This window comes from Balaenoptera ricei, chromosome 20 (assembly GCF_028023285.1).
Source record: "Balaenoptera ricei isolate mBalRic1 chromosome 20, mBalRic1.hap2, whole genome shotgun sequence".
In the NCBI taxonomy this organism is placed as follows: Eukaryota; Metazoa; Chordata; class Mammalia; order Artiodactyla; family Balaenopteridae; genus Balaenoptera; species Balaenoptera ricei.
In genome coordinates this window covers 40,971,958-40,989,925 of record NC_082658.1, presented here as the reverse complement: position 1 = coordinate 40,989,925, position 17,968 = coordinate 40,971,958, and the positions used below count along the sequence as shown (strand labels likewise).

At 41.3% G+C, this 17,968-nt stretch overlaps 1 protein-coding gene and 1 non-coding gene across 12 annotated transcripts in view; both read left to right on the top strand.

Annotated features, from left to right (window-relative positions):
* The first annotated feature begins 4,468 nt into the window (after positions 1–4,468).
* LOC132356309 (U6 spliceosomal RNA) lies at positions 4,469–4,574 on the top strand. The gene has a single exon (XR_009499826.1). It is a non-coding gene; the product is annotated as a U6 spliceosomal RNA (small nuclear RNA).
* Positions 4,575–7,836: 3,262 nt separating this feature from the next.
* BCAS3 (BCAS3 microtubule associated cell migration factor) overlaps positions 7,837–17,968 on the top strand; it is a 575,869-nt gene continuing 565,737 nt past the window's right edge. For 10 of the 11 annotated variants that reach the window (XM_059908366.1, XM_059908365.1, XM_059908370.1 and 7 more), the window contains exons 1-3: positions 7,837–7,973; positions 9,704–9,791; positions 14,256–14,310. In XM_059908366.1, the coding sequence (XP_059764349.1) occupies positions 9,721–9,791; positions 14,256–14,310 (126 nt within the window). In that variant the 5' untranslated portion in view covers positions 7,837–7,973; positions 9,704–9,720. Of the gene's footprint in view, positions 7,990–9,703; positions 9,792–14,255; positions 14,311–17,968 lie in introns of all 11 variants that reach the window. The other variant, XM_059908363.1, reaches the window with a different exon arrangement.

The following is a 17,968-nucleotide window of genomic DNA, read 5'->3' as shown; positions in this document are numbered from 1 at the left end:
CATAGTTCCTAGAGAACTCAAAGATATTGTTATATTCCTTGAGGAGGAACCAGGACCCTGCCCCACAGCTGCACTATCGTTTCTTGACTGCTCCCCCTTTGTTTCTGCTTTCCCTCCCCTTCCCTGATAAGCAGCAGTTTGAAACTGCCCTTTGGAACTCAGGGAAGGTCAGGAGGCTGAATGAAGCCTATTTCCTACAAACAAGAAATGGGGGACACGGAAAGGATTTGTACCAGATATGTATCAGAGGACATGTATCAGATTGTTATGTACACCCCTTGGGGAAGAACTAGGACTTCTTTCACTGAACTATTGTTTCTTGAATGCTTTTCCACTGTTCCTGAATTCCCTCACTTCCCTTAATATCATTAATTACTGAGACCTGTTCAAGGGCAAGCTTCGTGACCAGGCTTAGATCACAAAATGGCTTAGGCCAAAATAGCTTCTCTTATGTCAAGAAAGCCAGGCCTGGTTCTCTTTCTCCAAGGACCCCCTACCCTATCTGCTTACAGTTCTTCTTTATATCTTCTCTTTTTTGAGATTTTCTGTTTTTCCATTCATGTCGAGTGTTCACAGTTGCTTGCAAGAGCATTTGTATAATATAGCTTTAAAGTGTCAGATATTATTCTTTGTCATTTAGGTATTGGCATCTGTTAATTGTTTTTTTCATGCAAATTGAGGTTTTCCTGGTTCTTTGTATACCATGTAATTTTGGATTCTATCCTAGATATCTGAATATTATGACAATCTTATTTAGCTCTTATGGAGATCATTGTTTTAATAGGTAGTCAATCTGGTTAATTCATGCTGTTGCAGGAAAGAAAGTGGGGCACAAGAGGATGGTCCCGTCCCGTCCCAGGTCTCAGGCAAGTCCCTGGGATGGCTGCTGAGTGTGGGTTCTTGGCTTCGTGCAGGAAATAATTCAAGAGCGAGGCATAGTAAAGTGAAAGAAGGCCTATGCAGGGAGATACACACTGAATGTGGGTCATCTCAGAAGGCCAGAGGCTTAAGGGTGTGGGGTTGTCAGTTTTTATAGTGGTGGGTAATTTCATAGGTGAATGAGTGGGAGGATTATTCCAACTATTTTGGGGAAGGGGCGGGGATTTCCAGGGATTGGGCCACTGCCCATTGTTTGGCCTTTTATGGTGGGCCTTGGAACTGTCATGGCGCCTGTGGGTGTGTCATTTAGCTTGCTGATGTATTACAATGAGCATATACTGAGGCTCAAGGTTTAGCGGAAGTCAATCATCTGCCATCTTGGACCTAGTTTGTGCTAACCAGTTTATGTCACATCCTCAATGGCTGTCATTCTTTAAAAGGTTGTGCCCTGCCCCCTTCCTGTCTCAATGCCACATATTCCAACGCACCTTCTGTGGTCTGTGGTTTCAATATCAGTTCATTTTCCAAATCCTTTGCCATTGTGTAATTTGATCTGTCCCTTGTGTTCATCACCCAGTAGCTAGTTGGGGACCTGGGCAGTTATCTATCTGCCAGTTAAGTTCTCAAAGTCTTTAATATGCTGATTAGGATCAGATTCATGCCTAATGTACTCAGTGGGGTCGCTTTCCTGAGCTCCACCCTCTCTACAGTCTCCATGGTACTTTCCCTTTCTTTGGGGTTCTTTTTCAGGCAGAAAGCTGAGGCTTCAGGAACCATGCACTTCTATCACTTTGCCTGAATTTGGGACTAAACGGCTTAACATCTTTGAGTTTTGGTCCCCACCTGTAAAATGCAGATAATACTACTACAATGGCAGGTATATAGTGCTAAATAAATGTTTGTAAATGTTTCCTAATATTAAAATTTTAGCTTCTCAAAACTGTTACTACATATTCAGTTTTCACTGATTTAAAGCAATCTTTATCCAGGTTTATGTATATGAGGGGAAGATAAATTATGCCGTGGCCATCATTAAAACAGCTCATGAAACTAATTTTTGGTCTTTGTTAATAGTTTTACTTTCTGGTATCTTTAATTACAAATACCAGCTCCAAATTGTAGGATAAATTACTGGGGTTCTGACATGTAATTTTTCCTGTTAGTGAGCAGAGTCTTATGGAGAATAGAAATGAAACAAATAATCCCTTCTGTTAAAGAGTTTACATTTTAGCTAAATAGACAATGGAATTATAATCATGCAGAAATATATAATCATGCACAAAACAGTTACAAAGTAGTACTAATGTGTCAAAGATAAAGGGTAACCATACTTCATGGTTTGCCGGGGACAGTCCTACTTTACCTTATTTTTTTGGTTTAATTATTAATAGAGCCTCATTTCATGAAGGTTTCCTAGGTAGGATGACAAATTACATGGCCACTTTATAAATACTAGTTTCAGGAGAATGACAAAGCAAAAAAATTATCACTGTATTTTCAGAAAGTTTGCTGGGCCTGAGAATGAGCAGAGTGGGCTAAAGAGATCTGTGGGTTAGGGTGAAGGGACCCAAGATAGTAAACAAATACATAGAATTTCAAATAGAAATGTGGGAAATGGTGTTTTAGAAACCACAGTTATCTAGTAATATGCAGGGCAGACAAATGGCAGGCCAGGCGTTGTAATTAAATAGATGTGAGGTGATATAACCTTGGATTATGTTGGTTTTGCAATTCTGAAGTTTAGAATTATAATTTTTAGGCTATTACCACAAATGGTAGTGTTCAAAAGTTTCAGCCTGATGAATGCACAAGAGAATGTCCATGGAGTGAGTAATTAATGTATTTTTACCTCACAATTAGAGGATTTTAGAGAAATGTAATTTTTTAATAGACATTTTCTAGAGCAGTTTCAGGTTCACAGCAAAACTAGAGCAGAAGGTACAGATTTCCCATATACGGCCTGCCTTAACACATATACAATCACCCTTGCTATCAACATCCCCAACCAGAGTGATACAATTGAACAACTGATGAACTTACACTTGATGATGATTTTTTTTTTTTTAAAGTACTCGAACTGTGTTTTTTCTTTTTTAAATTTATTTTTTATTTATTTATTTTTGGCTGTGTTGGGTCTTCGTTTCTGTGCGAGGGCTTTCTCTAGCTGCGGCAAGTGGAGGCCACTCTTCATTGCGGTGCGCGGGCCTCTCACTATCGTGGATTCTCTTCTTGCGGAGCACAGGCTCCAGACGCACAGGCTCAGTAGTTGTGGCTCACGGGCCTAGTTGCTCTGCGGCATGTGGGATCTTCCCAGACTAGGGCTCGAACCCGTGTCCCCTGCATTAGCAGGCAGATTCTCAACCACTGCGCCACCAGGGAAGCCCGATGATGATTTTTTTACCTCTTTGTTTTCCTTTTTTCTTTTCTTTTCTTTTCTTTTCTTTTTTTTTTTGGCACGGCCTGCAGGATCTTAGTTCCCCCACCAGTGATTGAACCCCTGCCCTCAGCAGTGAAAGTGTGGAGTCCTAACCATTGGACCGCCAAGGAATTCCCTCTTTGTTTTTCCTTATGCTTGACTGACAATTAAAATATTAATGTTCACCACAGCTCTGTGTGAAATCAGATGATTTCACCACTGCTTAAATCATGTGATTACTGTCCAAGTGTTTTTGGTGGCCAAAACAAGTGAGGCAATGGCTTGTTTGAGGCTAAAAAAAGAATCCTAATCCTACCAAACAAAAAGAGGAGAGAAAGTATAAACTGACCTTGACATTTGGTTTGCATATGGATAGTTCTCTGACAAATCTCTGGGAACTGGGAACTTTTGTTTTTGATTTGCATGGCCACCGGAGAGGCAGCTTTAGTAATCAGTGATTTATTACAATAGGCCATTATAGCAGCTGGAAGAACAAGGACTCTAGTTTGAAGTTACTCTCACACTGAAAATGAGTTTCCTAGCTGGGATTGCTCAATCCCAAGAACAGATTGTGAAAAGGTTCCCCACGTCCCAACAATCTGAAGTGACTCATCAGCTGCCAATATGTACTAAGCACCCACAATTCACGTCCATTCAAAACATGATCACCACAAATTCTATTTTCTCCCTATTTGAAGGCTGATGAGAGAATCGAACACCATCTTTGTGGAGAAAAAACGGAGTATAGCTGGGGTTTTTTTGTTTTGTTTTGTTTTGTTTTTCGGTTTACTGCAGCACTTTTACTTCCTCACAATGGCACACTGCTGGGGCCTAATATTCTCACATGACAGTAGAAAACCAAAATCTGTTGTCATCTCTTCAAGAATTGAGAATTGCGTGCAAAAACCTTACATAAGTTAAAAGGATGAATAAATTTACAGGTGTGAATGCAAACTGTTTTCCAACTCAAGGCAAGTAATAACATATGGTGTTCTGGCAGGAAAACTTCGATAAGAAAGGAAAGCAGGTCCTAAGGTTCAGACCTTCTCAACCCGGTAAGACTGGCAAGTTAGTAATTAGAACGAGTTAATTTGTACAAATTTCTAACTGGTTCTGAGAATTTTAAATTTATTTACACCTCATAAGAATCCCACTTGTGGAATTGTGAGGCTTGTGCTCGGTTTGGCAGCACATATACTAAAATTGGAATGACACAGAGAAGATTAGCATGGCCCTTGCACAGGATTACATGCAAATTCAGGAAACATTCCATATTTTTCAGTTATCGAATTTGTATCTTTGTGTATACAATGTCTTTGCAAAGATTAAATAATATAAAATATGATGTAAATAGTACCAACATTAAACTTTGCAAAATTTTAAAACTTAAAAAAAAAACCCTGCTGGGACTTCCCTGGTAGTGCAGTGGTTAAGAGTCCACCTGCCAATGCAGGGGACATGGGTTCGAGCCCTGGTCCGGAAAGATCGCACATGCTGCGGAGCAACTAAGCCTGTGCAACACAACTCCTGAGCCTGCGCTCTAGAGCCCGTGAGCTGCAACTACTGAGCCCACATGCCGCAACTACTGAAGCCCGTGTGCCTAGAGCCTGTGCTCTGCAACAAGAGAAGCCACTGCAATGAGAAGCCCGCGCACTGCAACGAAGAGTAGTCCCCGCTCACCACAACTAGAGAAAGCTCTCGCGCAGCAACGGAGACACAATGCAGCCATAAATAAATAAATAAATTAATTAATTAATTAATTTTAAAAAATCCTGGGAATTCCCTGGCAGGTCCAGTTGTTGGGACTCTGTGCTTCCACTGCAGGGGGCACAGGTTTGATGGCTGGTCTGGAACTAAGATCCTGCATGCCATGATGTGGCCAAATAAATAAATAAATAAAATAAACAACATAAAACACAACCTCCTATCAAAACATCACATTAATAAAAAAAAATTCTATGAGGCTAATAATTTTTTTTTTTTTACAATTTACAAAGGATGAAACCAGGGCACAGAAATTCACCCCCACTAAAAAATGTATAACTTCCAACAGGGTTCATCCTATCTGTAAACGTCATCACTCAGTTGCTCAAGCCCAAAGCATAGGCATCATCCTTGATTCTCTCATTTCCTTCTATCCCACATGCAACCCATTATCAAGTTCTTTTAGTTCTGTCTTCCAAAATATTCTGAAATTGATTACTTTTCACCTCTGCTGCTTCACTTCTAGGCCCAGTTCTAGACAGCTCTCCCATCTGGTCTAGTGAAATAGCCTCCCTACTTGACCCACTGTTTCCACTCTTGTCCCCTCCCTAATGACAGTTTATTCTGTTTAGTAGATAGAACGATCTTTTAGAAATATAAGTATGATCATGACACTTCCTAGCTGAAAGTCCTCCAATAGAGTCCCACCCTAGAATAAAACTAAAAGTCCTTATAATTCTATACACTATACTTCATTTGGCCACTGCCTACCTCTCCTAACTAGTTTGCTATCATTTTCAATTGAATCTACTTTATTTAACAACACTGTTTTTCTCATTCTTCTTCAAAATTCATTCCTTTCTTAAGGCCATTGTACCTGTTGTTTCTTTTATCCTGACTGCTTTTCCCTCAGAGCAGCTTTCTTACTACTTCATTGAAGTCTTTGTTCAAATGCCATCTCCTGAGAGGCCTTCCCTGACCACATTACCTAAAATAAGCCAGCTCTGACCTCTATTTATTTGGCTTATTTTTTTTTCCATACCATTTTACACTACTTGAATTTCTCTGTTTGTGTGTTTATTTCTGTCTTCCCACCAGAATGCAAATTCTCTGGCTGAGGACAAGCACATTGGTTGATTTGTTTATTGCTGTATCTCCAGAGCCTAGAACATGCCTGACACTTAGTAGGCATTCAAATATTTATTGAATGAATGAATTTGTGTTTATGATTTTTGTTTCCTTGCTTCTTCCATAACTTTGTAGAGGAATAGTGAAAGAGTTATGGAATTTAACAATGCATGTAAAACAGCTATTTAAACTGAAAAACCTTATACAAATGCTGGTTATCCCACTTGTGAGTATTACCTATTGGTCTCCTTTGGATTTTCTCTTTATTCCTGCTCTGGGTCAGGGACAACATGAGAGTAATAATTATTTAATTCAAGTAAGTCTGAATTTTGAAATATCTGTTGTGTTCAGGGTAGTTAGGTATAAAGGGGGATTCAACAACATGAAAGCCTTAGTCTATTAATGCCTAGGAGGAGTTTAACTTTCTAGTGGGAGAAAATGAGACATGCATTAGGGAAATAACCAAAAAACATTTCAAAGACAACAAGGAAGTAAGCCAGTGATAGCAATAAGAACAAAGGGAATTCAAAATACTGGAAAGATTTTTCCATTACTGGGTTTAATGTAGGAAGCAAATCTTAAAAGACCGACAGTGCTGGGAATTTGTGTAGTGGAAGAACATGAATGTCCAAACATTAGCCTGATAAATATCACTTTGGGTGTCCTTTTTATGGGCACTAATTGAGCGTACAAGCAAATGGGTGGTTTCTTGGCTATATCTATACCTATATCATCATCTATCTGCCCAGCACCTGATTAACTGCATATTTCTGGTGAGGTAGTTTCTCTACTAAATTTTTCCCTCCTTCACAGTGCTAAAACCTTTTAAAAGTTTTTACTGCTGTATCAGCCACTTTGTTACAAACCCCATGCCTATTAATAAGCCATATTTTCATGGGATTGTCAAGAGTATTAAATTTGATAGTACTTATGAAGTGCTTAAGTCTGTGTTGAGCGTTCCTTCAATAGAACAATAAATATTATTATATAAGAAATGTAACCGACGGAATGACACCAGAGCGATCTCAATATGTTCCTTACGGGAAGTGTAAACAGGTAGGAAGGAGTCAGGTGTGGTCCACAAACCTAGGTCAAACTGACAACAGTACCAGCCGCACCCCTCATTCAGATCACCACCCGGGCTCCAGGGTAGCCCACCAGCGCTAGCCAGCCTAGGCTCCCGGAAGGTAAACACATTGAAAAGGGCGGGGCAGAAGGCGCGTTCGGGATGGCTGACTGGCCAGCTAAAAGTGATTGGCAGCTGCCATGTCCACGTGCTTTGAGCTTCGAACCAGCTGTCGCGAGAATTCGATGTAAACAGACCGGTCCCCGTGTGGTACGACTCCCAGCCTGAGACACCCAAGTGACGTGCACAGGCCTCTGCGGCATGATGCTTTTTGACAAGGCCACGAAGGGGCTGTGTGCAAAGGAAAACAGACATGTTTGTAACTCCTCCCTACCTGGTCTACCTTCGCAACCGAACCTGACACCTCGGCTTCACCCGAACTTACATACTGTTGTGTTTTCCCTCGAGCCCCAGCGGATTGGATCACTTCGGGAGGCGGGTCCGCCTCTTTGCTACTTGCTGGTTGGCAAAGCTGACCTCTAAGGGCGGTGCCCAGCCGCGGCCAGTTTGCTTCTAGGATTGGCTAGAAAGGTAGTTCCGCTGAGGCGTGGTAGGAAGTGGTAACCGTCAATCACGAGGGGAGACTCCAAACAGTGAGACTTGAGCTGGAGAGCAGCGTTTACCGGCGGGGCGGCCGGTGAGAAGGCTGGTGGTGCTGCGGCTTTGAGGAGGCTTGGCGAGGACGTGGGACGAGCAGCGTGAGGGGAGAGGGCTTGGCTGGTAGGAATTCGACGAGGTAGAGCTGTGGAGATCGGAGGGGGAGGGGAGGGAGGGCAAGGGGCCAGAGGGCGGCCGGGGACAGCGGTGGCTCAGCGTTGGAGGTGAAATGGGTAACGCCGTGCTGATGTCTTTCAGGAGAGTGGGGCCTGAGGGGCTGGCGAGGGTCGTCCTCAGGAGACAGGGCCCTTAAAGACCGTTCTTGGGAGCCTGTGTTTCGAGGAATAAAGGGTGGAATGGAAATGAGAGGGCTCAGGGGCTGGAGGTGAAGATACCCACTGAGGAAGGGGTATCTGGGCTAGTTGGGGCACAGCGTGGTTTGGTTGTAGCAGATGGGACTCATCAGTTTGCGAGTTTTCAAATAAGGTGATAGAATGCTCCCTGCTTAGAAGAGATGGTTTTAGGGGCTTTCAAGATTAGTTCCAGGCTGTGGGCTTTCCTGAGCCGTGTAAGAGATCTTTAATATTGCTGTCTCTTTTAACCTTAACCACATACAGTCCATGCTTTTAAAACCTCCCCAGTGATTCAGGTGCTTATTAGACATTCAAGGATCAGGATTCAGTGATGAGACTGGAAGGGCTTCTAATGTCATATACGTTTTTATTACTTATTTAGACTCTGGTGATTAGGTTACAGTAGCAGAGGTTACAAATATGGTTACAAATTAGGTTACAAATATGATTTTGATAGTCTTGTTAAATTGTGACTGTGCAGTCTTTTTTAAAAAAAATATATATATATTTGACATATAAATTACATGAGTTTCAGGTGTACAACATAATGATTCGACATTTGTATATACTGCGAAATATCACCACAATAAGACTAGTTAACATCCATCAGGATACGTAGGCCATTTTACTCCTATTTTCCCAACACTCTTAGTTGTAAGGTAGTACCTCACTGTTCCATTTGGTCTTAAAATATTATACCATGTATATTTTTATTATCTCAATATAAGATTTCAATAAATTCTTTAATTTCTTTAATTTGGCTCACAAAGTTAGGATATTTGTTTTTATAAAGTGATCCTGTGCTAGACTTTCCATCCCTTCCTAGTTTATGTTAATAGTAGATCAGGGACTTCCCTGGTGGTGCAGTGGTTAAGAATCCACCTGCCAATGCAGGGGACACAGGTTCAAGCCCTGGTCCGGGAAGATCCCACATGCCGCGGAGCAACTAAGCCCGTGCTGCACAACTACTGAGCCTATGTTCTAGATCCCGCAAGGCACAACTACTGAGCCTGCGTGCCACAAATACTGAAGCCCGCGCACCTAGAGCCCGTGCTCTGCGACACGGAGAAGAGAAGCCACCGCAATGAGAGGCCTGCACGCTTCTAGTGAAGAGTAGCCCCTGCTTGCCGCAACTAGAGAAAGCCCGAGTGCAGCAACGAAGACCCGATGAAGCCAAAAATAAATAAAACAAAAAAACAAAAACAATAAAAAAGCAGTAAATCAAAGGATCCTGCACGGGTCTTAACTAGTTTTGTGGTTCTGTGGCTTGGTCCAAATAAGAAAACCTCATAGTAGTTTGAAAAATCTTTTATCTACTTCTTCCTCTTCTGCACTCCCCTCTTTTAGGTGTAATAGGAATTGCTGGGAAATTTTCCTGCATTTTAGGACCTAACATTTAGGTATTTGTGACAAGGGATCTCTAGTGAGCAACCATGTATCTTTCTCCCGACCCCCAACAATAATGATCCATTATTTTCTGTCTTTTCGTTCTGGAAACAGGTTTTGTGAATGAAGCAATGGCTACAGATTCCCCCAGAAGACCCAGTCGTTGTACTGGTGGAGTCGTGGTTCGCCCTCAGGCTGTCACGTAAGCAAATTTCAGTTAAACCTGATAGGTAAAGGAAAGATTACTCAGAATAGTAACTAACATTTAGGTTTCCTTTCTAAGCAGTGCTTACTTTTGTAACATCTGTTTAATTTTGGCTTTACAGGATGATAAACATCGTTGCCAAGGCCAAATAAAAGCAATAATTGGAGGGTCAGTTTGATGTATTTAGCACATTTATAGAGTACTTGAAAAGCACTGTTATTTTATCCTTGAGTACTGCTTTTTCAAACCTCAGGTTTAACAATTAGTGGGTCATTAAATCGGTTTAGTGGACCAGGACCATTATTCAAAAAATGAAATAGAATATAGTAGAAAATATAGTTGGGAGTTAGTATTGTGTTCTGACACGCACATAGATAATATTCATTCATATCTATGTATATGTTTACTAGATTGTGATGTATCACTCTAGGTCTCAGTCAGAAAGTTTCAAAGTGAATGTCATAAAGAGTACATTTCTATATTTTAAGCATTTTTTTGACAAAGCATGGCTATACTTTGCAGGAGCTTATAATCTAATGTTTTTTTTTTCTTTTTTTCTTTGGCTGCGTCGGGTCTTAGTTGCGGCACATGGGATCTTTTGTTGCGGCGTGGGGGCTTCTCCCTAGTTGTGGCGTGTGGGCTCTAGAGTGCACACAGGCTTAGTTGCCCCACGGCATGTGGGATCTCAGTTCCCTGACCAGGGATCGAACTGGCGTCTCTTGCATTGGAAGGCGGATTCTTAACCACTGGACCACCAGGGAAGTCCCTAATGTAGTTTTAAGATGTGTATACTTGCAAGCACTCTAATGAATAAAAAAGATGCCAGCAAAACAGCATGGGAATTTAGAGGGAATATTTTGTTTTTTAAATTAATTATTTTATTTATTTATTTATTTATTTATGGCTGCATTGGGTCTTCTTTGCTGTGTGCAGGCTTTCTCTAGTTGTGGTGAGTGGGGGCTACTCTTCGTTGCGGTGCGCGGGCTTCTCATTGCGGTGGCTTCTGTGTTGCGGAGCATGCGCTCTAGGCGCATGGGCTTCAGCAGTTGTGGCACGCGGGCTCAGTAGCTGTGGCAGACGGGCTTAGTTGCTCCGCGGCATGTGGGACCGTCCCGGACCAGGGCTCGAACCCATGTCCCCTGCATTGGCAGGCGGATTCTTAACCACTGCGCCACCAGGGAAGTCCCTATTATTTTTTTAAAATTTTGATTGGAGGGAATATTTTAGTGGGAGTATTTTAGTATTTTAGATCTGAAAAGGTTTCATTAAGAAGCTAACATTTGGACTTCCCTGGTGGCGCAGTGGTTAAGAATCCGCCTGCCAACGCGGGGGACATGGGTTCGAGCCCTGGTCCGGGAAGGTCCCACATGCCACAGAGCAACTAAGCCCGTTTGCCACAGCTACTGAGCCTGCGCTCTAGAGCCTGCGCTCTAGAGCCTGTGAGCCACATATATTGAAGTCCACGTGCCTAGAGCCCATGCTCCGCAACAAGAGAAGCTACGGCAACGAGAAGCCCACGCACCACAACGAAGAGTAGCCCCTGCTCGCCACAACTAGAGAAAGCCCGCACACAGCAACAAAGACCCAATGAAGCCAAAAATAAATAAATAAAATTTGAAAAAGCTAACATTTATAGTGTACTTTAAGGGCTGAATACAATTTGGGCAATTAGAATCAAGGGCACATTTTCGGCAAAGGCAGTGGAGTAAGCAGAGGTGGGAAAGGCAAGCTATTTTCATAAATGAAATCTAGGGAAGTTGACCTGTTTAAAGGAGGTTGGGGTGGACAATTAAGACCCTTGAATACCTGGCTAAGGAGATAAACTTTGTTTTCTGTCTTTCAAAGTGTTCATAAGGGAATTGTAGAATTTTGGATTATTTCCCTTGAGCAGTTTAGCATGTTACATAAAATTGCCTTCTCAGACTAACAAAAAATATATGTATAGTATGATATTTCACCGTTATACTTGCTTTTTTTTCCCTCCTGCATTTCCCAGGGCTATATATTTCTTTGCTAACTGTGGACCATGGCAACAGGCTAAGCATATTATTAGCTATGAGTTAGGTACTGTTGCAATCTTCATTTTACAGATGAGGAAACCAAAGCAGAGAGGGAAAAATTTTCCTTGGTAACATCCAAGAAGGGAAACCTGGATCAAACCCAGGCAGTTTGTCTCCAGAGTCTGTGTGCTTATGCACTATTCTATGCTGCCTCACCATATGGTATTCCACATATATTGCTTTTTGTTATGCAATACATAATTTTAGTGTTTTTTGAAGTTCTTTAATTTATTCAGTATTCTTTTAACAAGTAATGCTTGAGCATCTACTCTGTGCCTAAGTACTGGCTTATAGATTCTGGAGATATAAGGTAAATATGAAAGATGGATTCCTTTCTGTAATAGAGTTTGCATTCTAGTGGGGGACACAGTAAATAAGTAATTACAGGCTCTGATCAGTGCCTGGTGTGCTATGATAGAGAACAGCATTGGGGAGTATGATCTAAGGCCGTCAGGGAAGGCCTCTCTGAGGAGGTAACACTTAGGCTGGAGATCTAAAAGGCAGGGAAGAATTTGCGAAGGGATCCATACAGAAAAAAAGCTGGTGTAAAGGTCTTGATTCAACGAAGAGCTTGGTGTAGTCTAAGAATTGACGTTGCATGTGACTGAAGCAGAGTAAGTTATGAGAGTGGGAGAAAAATGAGGTTGGAGGGGCAGGCCTAATCAAATTTTTTTTTTAAGGCCTACTCAGTTTTTGTCGGTATTAAGGCATATTGCCTTTTAAAAAAATAGGATTTAGGGTAACTCACATTATTTTCTTCAAATGTAATTTTTCACATTTCTCTGGAATGAATTTGATTTGGTATATATTTTGAAGAAAAATTTTTTCCCTCCATTTGCTGATCTCCATATATTTCCCATTTAAAATATCTTAGTGTCCTTAATAGTTCTTCACTTTCATGCATTTTGATATTTTCCCATACCTTATCCACACCAAAAGTTCTGTGAGGGCTGTTTAATAACTCCTCCTAATGCCTGCACCTGCAGCAAAATATAGATTCATTTTGCTAGATACAAGTAAGGGACTAGGTTCTTAACCAGGTTAAAGAGAAGGTCACTAAATACTGAGTCCTCCGCAACAGTTTTTCTTGCTCTAACTAGGGCATTCTTCAGCCCTGACTCAAGAGGACGGTCCTGCTTTAGCCAAGTCTTCTGTCAGCACTCCTTCAAATACGAGTTAAAAGTTCTATCTGTATCAAAGTAAGAGAGCGTGCAGCCATAAAAAAGAAGCAAATATTGCTATATGCAGCAACATGGATGGACCTAGAGTGAAGTAAGCCAGGCAGAGAAAGACAAATGTTATATGATATCACTTACATGTGGAATCTAAAGAATAATACAAATGAACGTTTATATTTCAAAACAGAAACAGAGTTACAGACATGGAAAACAAACTTATGGTTACCAAAGGGGAAAGAGAGAGGGAGGGATAAATTAGGAGTATGGTATTAACAGATACTACTATATATAAAATACGTAAACAACATGGATTTACTGTATAGCACAGGGAACTATATTTAATATCTGGTAATAACCTATAATGGAAAAGAATCAGAAAAAAATATATAACTGAATTACTTTGCTGTACACCTGAAACTAACACAATAATGGAAATCAACTGTACTTCAATTAAAAAAAATTGGAGCATGACTTTTTAAATTTTTATTTATTTTTATTTTACTTTTAAAAATTTTAATTTATTTTTGGCTGCGTTGGGTCTTCATTGCCGCGCGCGGGCTTTTCTCAAGTTGTAGCGAGTGGGGAATACTCTTCGTTGTGGTGCGCGTGCTTCTCATTGCAGTGGCTTCTCTAGTTGCGGAGCATGGATTCTAGGTGCGCGGGCTTCAGTAGTTGTGGCTCGTGGGCTGTAGAGCGGAGGCTCAGTAGTTGTGGCGCATGGGCTTAGTTGCTCCGCAGCATGTGGGAGCTTCCCGGACAAGGGCTCGAACCCGTGTTCCCTGCACTGGCAGGCGGATTCTTAACCACTGCGCCACCAGGGAAGTCCCTAAAAAAAAAAATGGAGCATGACTTTTAAGAAGAGATAATGTTTGGGAATTCCTTGGTGGTCCAGTGGTTAGGACTCCACGCTTCCACTGCAGGGGATGCAGGTTCGATCCCTGGTTGGGGAACTAAGATCCCACAAGCCCCATGGCGCGGCCAAAAAAAAAAAAAAAAAAACAGAAAAGAAAAGATAATGTTTAAAAATTTTAAAATCTCCTTTGCATTTAATAACATATTCAAAGAAATTAAGAAAGCAGGTTAGCAGAATTATCAGACGATGAGAGTTGTTTTTTCTATTTTTTTGGAATTATGAATAACTTTATTAGGGCTTGTAGAAAGAGCTTTTCCATGTTTCATATTAAGCTGTCATGATAAATTTTATCCATTTCACCCTTTTTCAGGGAGCAGTCCTACATGGAAAGTGTCGTGACTTTTCTGCAGGATGTTGTGCCCCAGGTAAGTGTCTGTGTGGTTTCAGAAATAGTAGGCTTTACTCTTGGCCAGGGGAGCTCTGAAATATTCTGTTCCCTAAACTTGACACCAGTATCGTCAACTTTAGAAAGACTTTTGATGTTTTAGCATCCCGAGCATTGGTAGGGTAGAACCATACTTGCTGTTATTGTTAGATGTGCCTTAGTTTTGTGCTGACGGTGGCATAATTATTATTCCTCAGCCCTTGCTTTACTAAGAGGAATCAAGGTGCGATATTAGCTGAGAGATGGGGCTTGGGACTGTCTATTTGGGTTCTCTTTCCAAAATCTTTCTCTTGTCCTAGTTAAATGTTGCCTGTTGGAAGTGAAATAAGCAATATATGCTTTGCATTTGGTTAACTAGATACTATATTAACTAAATACTACACTGAGGTCAAATCTGTATCACTTTCCTATTGAGCAGTAGTTTTATGCCAATTATAGCTTGCCTTGTTACTCTAACTTATAAGAGAGTAAGCCCTTTACTGTTCCCTCTATGTAAATGTGAGAATAAAGAGTGAGAGGAACCCTCCTGGGATCACCTCTAGTGCACCGTCTCCCAGACTTAAATTAACATAGGTGTCGCTTGGCACACTTGTTAAAAATAATAATTTCCAGGCCCGTCTCCCAGTGAGTTTGACTCAGGGGAATTAAGGTGGCATCCAGTAACTTGTGTCGCTAGGAAGAATCTCAGGTGATTCTTGTGAAACAATATCTTTGGGAAACACTGTTTAGCGGAACTACTGAAGGGAAAGGTTTCTGTGTTTTCTCCTGTGATGATGTCTGACTGCTGTGTTCTGAGTGTTCTGACTGCTGTGGTATCTGTAATTGCACTGTTCAGAAAGAACACTCATGGATCCAGTGTCCCAGCTTTATGAGAAGGTCCTACCTAGAAAAGTCTAAAATCCAGATTTCAGTTGTATTAATAAATTGTATTCATCAAATAAGGGAAAGTATCAAGGCATGTTTGGTATTCCATTATTATGTTCGGTCAACTTTAATGAAAATAGGCCACAATGACAAGGTCTGTGGGGCATGTAAGGAAAAGCAAATGCTTTCTTTTCTTGAGGAACTTGGTTAAGAAGGGAAGTCAAATGGCTTGAAGCAGTCAGGGGTAATAGCAACATATCACTAAGTGTTGCACTTGATAGTACAGACTGAATATGTAATTGCTAAGGGAATGCACAGCAAAGAAAGCGTGAAAGAGTCAAGTTCCAAAGGACATTGGAAGTAGCGTTAGTGGAAATGAATGGCAAGGTTGGGAATCTGATGGTAAAGGAAACGGCCCAACTGGATATGGTAGGCAGCAGCGTTGCCGTGGCTGTGGAGAATCTTGTACTCTGTACAGTACAGGCTTAGAGAACAATCAGGGGCCAAAATCCAACTTGGTCTTCTACAAACTGCACCTTTCTCTTAAGCCCTGAGCCCTGACGTGAGGCTAGTTCCAAGGAAGGGGCATTTAAAAATATTGGTAATTTGCCTGCTGTAGAGTGCCCCTTTATCAGATTTTTACAAAGGCACCTTTTGTGCTAATGGAAACCCTGCGTAGCAAGCAGTTTTTGTTGGCTGGAGGAGAGAGGCCGCAGCCAGAGGCTTTGAGGGAATAGTTGGAGAGTTTGCTAGAGAAACAAGAATACTAGGTTGAGCAATAGATTGAAAATAGGGGGCTGCTAAAACTGATAGGGTAAAAACGCCAGAAGGTGGAAGATTAACTTAGTTTTCATGAGGATTATACATTAGAAAGGGGGTAATCCATGCCATTGACTGTGAAGACTGGGATCAGAGTTAAGTCACTTCAGAAGTGAAGTTGTAGTCCCGGATCTAAGAATTAGAATACTCATTTAAGAAATTTATGTTAGGTAAGTCATTATTCTAGTGACTGTGGAAAGAAAGCAAAAATTCAGGCACTACCGGTCAGGTGCTGTGGTAAGTTGGGGGATACTCAGTGCCTGTCCTTAAGGCTTCATGGTCTAGTGTAGCAGTCAGGCACACTCTTTCTGTAAAGGGCCAGAGAAGCTTTGCAATTCATACAATGTTAATTTTTGCTTTTTAATTTTTATTTTTGGCTGCGTGGGATCTTTGTTGCCGTGCGCGGGCTTTCTCTATTTGCAGCAAACAGGGGCTACTCTTTGTTGCAGTGTGCGGGCTTCTTATTGCGGTGGCTTCTCTTGTTGTGGAGCACGGGCTCTAGGCACGCAGGCTTCAGTAGTTGTGGCACTCGGGCTCAGTAGTTGTGGCTCGTGGGCTCCGGAGTGCAGGCTCAGTAGTTGTGGCTCACGGGCTTAGTTGTTCCACGGCATGTGGGATCTTCCTGGACCAGGACTTGAACCTGTGTCCCCTGCATTGGCAGGCGGATTCTTAACCACGGCGCCACCAGGGAAGTCCCTCATACAATGTTTGTTGTAACTACGCAGCCCTGCTTTTTATGTAAAAGAAAGGGTGTGGCTGTGTTAAAATAAAACTTTATTTATGAACACAGGTCGTGGGCCAGATTTGGTGACCCACGGTCTCCTTTTTTCCACATTTAATCCGTAATCCCCCATTGGCAATTTGTGGTCAGACATTTGGAAAATGATATATTTTTGCTGATGTTATGTTCCAACTCCTGCCCTATTCTGGGAATTATCAAATTCATGGAGCTTAGAAATTATTCTCTGGGTCTCCAGATATGCCTAAAAGGGAGAAAATGTGTTGTTAGACTGGTACCAGCTTCTTCAGTTGTCATAAATAGAGTGAGTTCCTACTGTGTCACTGACGCAGATGTCACTGACAGCTGGTAGAAGCCCTAACTGTGCCGTTTGATATAATAATTGTACTTCTGAAAATTTATTTTAAAAAAATTCAGCAAAGAAAAAAGTTAAAGCTCAGAACTTTTCATTTCAGTGAGAAATTTTGACATTTTTCAGTGTGAAAAATTGTAGCCTGCCCAAATGTCAGTAGCAGTCAAGCAAATTGTGATATGTGGTCCCTATAGAATAATTTGCTGTGATTAAAAATTATACTTTTGACAAATAGCACGCAATGGAAGTTACTTTCTCTCCAGTGAAAAAATAAAACACAACATATTATAGTGATTGTTGCTGTGTTTTTTAAAATTGAACAATAACTTTGCGCTTATGAACGTGTATATGCGTTAGAAACTAGATAAGAAATAAAAGGAGAGATAAATCTTGTACTCAGTAATGGGGTGGAAGTTTCAACTGTAAATAAGAGAGCTAGAGCAGTTGGATCTTGGTTGGAGAAGGAGGGCTAAAAATCAGTGCTGGGGGGAGAAATAACAAACTTTTGTGTGGCAGCACACTGACCTCCAGTAAGATAGCAAATAAACCTGGATGGGCACTGGGTGAGTCTGTGCTTCACTGACAGTAAAATACCTAAACATGAGCAAAGGATATCATAGAAAGCTGAGAGGCAAAATGACATGATGTCATATGCCTTCTTGATGCCAATCTGCAGGAAGGCACACAAGAAGCAACCCTCTTCAGTCAACTTCACAGAATTTTTTCAAAAATGCTTAGTAAAGAACACTGTGTCTGCTAAGGAGAGAGGAAAACTTGAAGACATAGCAAAAGTATGCAGGCCTCCTTATGAAAGTCTTGTTTCCCCCTGAAGGGGAAAGAAAAAAGTTTAAGAATCTCTATTCA